We start from the raw sequence: 5,925 nt of genomic DNA on the forward strand, positions 1-5,925 counted from the left end.
TGCTCTACTAGAGTCGACCCGCACAGTCCCTGCCGATCGGCACCATCACGGTTCAATCCAGACTAGCGCTTACCTGCATATCCACAAATTGGCAGACGTGCTGCTCTGGGATTCGGCAAGAGACACTTATTTGGCTGGCTGAATATTCCGGTGGGTTCTCAAATCCCAGTGTCTTCGATCGATAACATCGACCCGCTGGAAAGTGCGGTTTACGTAACTACATATCGTTGCTTCTCGACACTCCACGAATAATTTGATTTCAATTTTTCGTGCTGGCAACCAGAGGGGAGCATCGAACTAACTAAGTACGTGCTCGGGTATTCTCTAAGCCCATTGCTGAAGCCCAAAATATTGGTATCCATAGCGTGGAACGAAGAACTGTACAAATCGGATGCCCTCACGCCAGGGCCACAGACGCGCAATGTCTCCAAGCATTGGTCCTACAGATTGTGGTAGTTATTGACGAATAGTCGAGTCTGCTTCTCGATCAGTGGCTTAGGCCATCCGCGATACTTCGTCAGAAAGAATGGTGAGAGTAAAGACTGGCATATACAATCCCCCCGCCCCCTCCCAGTGACGATAACTCGCGTGCACATGGGGGTATAGTCCTGGTTTTTTTCGAGCTGCACTTCGTCTCAGACTCCAGCCTCAGATAGTTTATATTCCCTCTAATCGTGTAGCGTGATTGGCTCATAGCTCTGTGGACAGACAGGATGGGTTAATCTAACCATTTCGAGCCGGCAAAGAACAAGATCGAGCAGAAGTTGCTACGTGGCAAGTCCCAGAATGATGGCGTCAAATCGATCACCTCAGACATGCAGATGTGAATTCCGGCCCATCAGGCTTTGGTTAGGTGGTGACCTAGTTCTGCAGTGCATCGGCATGTTCGTAGCGACTCCAATGACAGGCTCAATCATGAGATCCTTTATCATGTCTGGTGTTGGTGAGTCTTCATGATGCTTTGTCTAGCGGGTTTGAGGTGATGCGCTAGCGGATTGCTAGTGCCCAGATGAACAATATATCTATGGTCCTGGATAGAGCAAGGCTTAGAGGATGTCGTGTGTTTCAGTGATCTCGTCGGTGTTGTATGTTGGAAAGCTCACGAAGGATCAACTGAAGTAGCGATGACGCCGTACCATAAATGGTATACAGCATGGTTGGTTACTCAAGGGTAGGGATTGGTAAGTTGAGCAACCACGGCCCGAACCTTATCGGGCCCGGCCCGCTGAGTCCTCCATGACAATATCATCACAACTAATAGTGGATATTCTAGCGCAGTACAGGCTATCCACTCATCTAATACAACATTTCCCTGGTCTAGAGTTGGGTTGCTTACCCTGCCAATTCAATAGCGTTGGCAGCGTTGACACTGAGAAATTATTCTGGAAAGGTAAGTCAAGAACTCAATTTCCAAGGATGCTCGGCGCAAGCACGATAAATAGATCGGTTTACAGCGGAAAGGATGGCCCGCCGAAGAAACACCAATTGCAATGTTCGCGTACATGTGCTCAGAGAGGAGAGAAATCCGAAATAATTTACAGCAGAGTGCAGAATTGAGCCATTCCGAACATCCGGGCGCTCGTAGTATGATCGAACGATTGACCCAGCGTAGACCTCCGCGCAAAGAATATGTACAGTACAGCTACCTGTATATCTCCTCGTCGTAATCCTTGAAGATCCAATTCTCGGAGATCCTAGCCCGGTCCTCTTCCGTCTTAGCTGCCTCGAGCGCAAGTTCCTTCAATTTCATTTCACGTCGCTTGGATTCGTCATATCGGTCCGACGGCACCCACCCATCTGGCCCTACTCCAACATAGTTCCTGAAGATCTGTAGCTCTTCATCCGATTCGATCTGCTCGGCATTAAGATTCAAACATTCGCTTGCCTCGTCGGGCGAATATTCTAACGGGCAGACACCTGGATTAGTACCGGACGATGGGTTCGACAGTTTACCCCAGTTCTGCGCTAAGTAAACGAGGTCCGCTTTCAGCGACACGTTGTCCCCCTCCCATGGTTTGCTCGCGTGCTCGAAGATCTTGCGCTTAAGAATGCTTAGATCGTGGTCCAAAGCAATTCCATGAATAGAGTTCAACTTCACAGAATACCACGCGTAGAAGTAATGAATATGCCGTCTTCGGAGAATTTCGAGCTGTTCGGACTTGTTGCTGTCATCCAGGCTATCGAAGTCGTTTGGCAGCTTAGGCATGTCGAGAGATTCAGACACCTCGTCTCCGTAATTCTGTATACTGTCTGGGAAACCACATTGCAGGAACAGAGGTAAAATAGAGCAATGCTGCCAGTCTATCAAGGCAGTGATCTTCAGATCGTCGGAGACCAAGATATTATTCGGTTGCAAGTCGGGGTGTCTGATTGTAGGCTCACAGAGGAATTTAAAATTTCTAGGGACAAGATGAGGCGCAGCCCGTAGGTAGTTTTCTAAATTCCTCATTTGACCCAAATGTGACACTTTCTGGTATTTGTACAACTCTCTATACATAGGTTGGAGAGGTTGAAGTGGTTTACCAAACCTAGCTAAGTAGGCAAGCTCCTTTTTGGCGCCCGCGGTCATAGCCGCTTCAGCAGTCTCATCTACAGCTTATCAGTGAATCTCGTTACACAGTGGGGCTTTAAATAATAGTGTCAGGCAAGCTATGGAAGGAACATACACGGGCCACGATCGACTTGCAGTTCCCGTCTTTTCCCGAACCACAATCGCAACGAAGTGTCGGGACCAATGCTGAACCGGCCATTGCTTGGCGAATCTTCCACCGGCACGGATGGTGTATCAGTTTTGGAGCGCAGATCCGTCGTATAGTAAAGGCTTCCGCTGGCAGGAAATTGTAGTCTAAAAAGGCGAGCTTCCAACTCGACAATGTTTTTAATGATTGTGGAACAGGCATCTTCGGGCAGGTCGAACCATAGGTCACCCAAGTCTCGTCCACGGACATATTCCATAAAGATGTATTCCGTGCCTGCTGCGTTATCTGCGGTGGCCGAGTAGCCAAAAACTTTGGGTACGGGTATATCATGTAGACGAAGGTAATCCAAAGTCGCCACTTCACTGGCTACCACGAAGTACTTCGGTTCGGTACTGGGATACGGGATACGAGCGATGACTTGGGAGCCATCGTTCATTGTCACTAGGAAAATACGGTTAAACCCTCCCTCGGCAAGCTTCTCGAAGCGAGCGACATCATTCGCGCCTTGGTTAATCGACTCGGCAGCAAGGCGCTTCAATTCGGGGACGTTGAAGACACGTCGTCGTTCCGCGAGTTTCACAGCTTCATTGTAGCTGCCGGCCGTTACCATCAATCATCAGATACGGGAACTAGTATAGGGCAGTTATAGAAGTTACAAACATCCATCTCCCAGATGTATACTCAAACAGTTCAGAGCTTCCCGCGGAATGGAGGGTAAAGGGGCGCGAAGTGGAGAAAGTCCGGGAGAGCAAAGTGGGATTCACGGGCATCACTGCCCGATTAATTGATAGTATAAGACGGTTTCTACATCGAACTGCTCGAGATATTACAAGCATTGTGGTTGTTTTGGCAATGAGACGTTGATCAGATGAAGTGGTTGTTGTATTTGTGTTTGTTGCATTCCCGATTCCCGCTTGCATTTCCGATTGATCCACGCTAACCTCATTGGGAAAGCGGATTATGGACTTTCGTAGCCCTACATACATGGCCGCAACAATCATTGACGTAAATTTGAAGATGCTTTCTGATAAAAACATGATATATTATTCAAAAGGCTAAGACGGCCAGAAAGGTAAAGTCAACATAAACTCAGTCCAAGGATGAACCTAAGTACAGATCAAGTCACCTAAACAGACCAAGTCGCTTTAATTGCCTCCTTCTCCCTTTCCAAGAACTCCTCAAACGTCCCCAAAGGCAACTTCCAAGCTCTCACCCCCTCCAAGTCTACGAGATCCGCCATACCGCGCATCAACAGCTGGCCCCCTATGAACGGATTCTGCGCAGCTTGATTTTCAATCTCTTCCTGCGACATAAATACCACTTTAAGATCTCTCCCGGTCACACGCGCCAATGCCTGCGTTATATCCCCCACTTGCCTAAGCTCGGAAGCAATTTCGATCTCCTTCTCATGAAACCTGGCAGGATCAAGCAGTGCCGCTGCTCCAAAGGCTCCGATATCATTGGGATCCACCATGGCGAGTTTCGTCTCAGGCAGCAGAGCCGTAGTCCAGACGCCGGTCTCGACAAAGCCGGTATACATTTGGACAAGGGGCTGCAGGAAATTTGACATGAAGTTCCCAGGTCGTAAGATAGTCCAGTACTCGAATCCAGCCGTTCTCACTTTATTCTCGACCGTTTGTTTGTTAAGGAGAATCTTCGCCACGAAACTGTTCGGGTCCCAGTGCTTTAGTCGTTGGGGCTCGTCGACGGAGAACCCGCTGGAGTAGATGACATGTTTGATGCCCGCTTCTTTAGCAGCGGATAGAATGTTCTCGGCCTGGTGGACTTCGCTGTTTGGGACTCGTAGGTCTGGCATTAGGTTGAGGAAGAGCGCGGTGCAGCCCTTCATGCTTTGTTTGAAGGTGTCGGGGTCGGTGAAGTCGCCTTGTGTGAGATGTACCCCGCGGGATTGGAGGCTTTGGGCCGCTGGAGTATCGAGGTTGCGGGCTATGGCGTGGACTTTGGCGCCAGCTTTGAGAAGGTGGTTGATCACGGCGCCGCCTTGGGTGCCGGTAGCACCGCAGACGAAGAAAGTGGAGGTGGACATTGTGTGATGTAGTGCAGTGGTTTACTATGAGTGTTTGTGTAAATTGAGAATTGAAGTAGCTTTGTGAATGAGAAAGAGAAGGCTGTGTGATGTTCTGAGATATCCATCCGATGTTGACGGCTTTCTATGGTAGTGATTTCATACTCTTCGATGATCCCAGCGGAGTTCCACCCAATCCGCAACCCTAACCATCGGCGTCGTCTCCAATTGGCCAAACACCCAACTAGCTTGCGGAATTCCGCCGGGCAGACCCACATGAAGCGATATGTCTCCACGCGGCAAATGTAAGATCAGCTTTTCTCCCACTTGGACAGCGGAAGTCCGCAAAAACTGATACCAGCGTGAAAACAATGAACCCCTTATTGGCCGAGCGAGAAAACCCCCCACCGCGACGCAAATCATGCGAAGCGTGCAAGACCGCCAAGCGACGCTGCGATCTCGCATTCCCGGCTTGCTCTCGATGCGCGACCAGGAATACACCATGCATTTACCCAGGACGACAGCCTGCAATCCCACAGAAGTTGATCGACGCGATGTTTGAATCGATTGCGCAGACTGTTGACACACCGTTATCATTTGACTCGTGTACGACCGAGTTCCGTATACCTGAACTACCAGACCCACCTGCTATCGCTCATCCATTCGATGTCTTCGATCCACAGTGGGATTATATCGACATCGACGCTCCTTGTCTGGCGGAAGCACCCACTGGTGTTCTCGTCCCACGGCCCAGTTACACAATGACTGCGCCAGTAACAAGACCCCCGATGGCTCTCTCCGAAATCATCGCCTCCCGGCTCCAGTTCGCCATCGATGTCCTCAAGGACGTTCCCAAGATGATGGTCCAAGAGAACCAAACTCCTTGGTCCCATAAACAGCTTTATGTCAATGGCATGCCCAAACACATGCAAGGCAAGTCGATCTATAGTTTTCTGCTTTTTCCCTCCCTCACAAAAAATAAAATATAAAATATAAAAGAAATGGGAAAGAAGAGAGACAGAGAGAGAGAGAGAGATAGAGAGAGAGAGAGAAGCTAACTCACCAACAGACGCCTACTCCAGCTGCGCGCTACACATAACGCAAAACGCCATCAACAGGCCCGTAATAACCTCCCTAATCAACACCAACATCCAAACACTACTCACATCTCCAGTCGCCACCACACCCCTGGAAACCCTC

The 5,925-nt window shown here is 49.5% G+C and overlaps 2 protein-coding genes across 2 annotated transcripts; one reads left to right on the top strand and one right to left on the bottom strand.

Annotated features, from left to right (window-relative positions):
• Positions 1-1,642: 1,642 nt before the first annotated feature.
• Positions 1,643-4,746, bottom strand: ANOM_009298 (uncharacterized protein; the record flags this gene model as incomplete). Its single annotated transcript, XM_015554554.1, has 3 exons — positions 1,643-2,589; positions 2,667-3,292; positions 3,836-4,746. 3 exons carry the CDS (start codon positions 4,744-4,746, stop codon positions 1,643-1,645), a joined length of 2,484 nt encoding a protein of 827 aa, XP_015402710.1.
• Positions 4,747-5,096: 350 nt separating this feature from the next.
• ANOM_009299 (Zn(II)2Cys6 transcription factor domain-containing protein) lies at positions 5,097-5,714 on the top strand (the record flags this gene model as incomplete). The annotated part of the gene is made up of 1 exon (XM_015554555.1): positions 5,097-5,714. One exon carries the CDS (start codon positions 5,097-5,099, stop codon positions 5,712-5,714), a length of 618 nt encoding a protein of 205 aa, XP_015402709.1.
• Between the last annotated feature and the right edge of the window lie 211 nt (positions 5,715-5,925).

The sequence above is a fragment of the Aspergillus nomiae genome, assembly GCF_001204775.2.
Source record: "Aspergillus nomiae NRRL 13137 chromosome Unknown contig00409, whole genome shotgun sequence".
NCBI classification, from domain to species: domain Eukaryota; kingdom Fungi; phylum Ascomycota; class Eurotiomycetes; order Eurotiales; family Aspergillaceae; genus Aspergillus; species Aspergillus nomiae.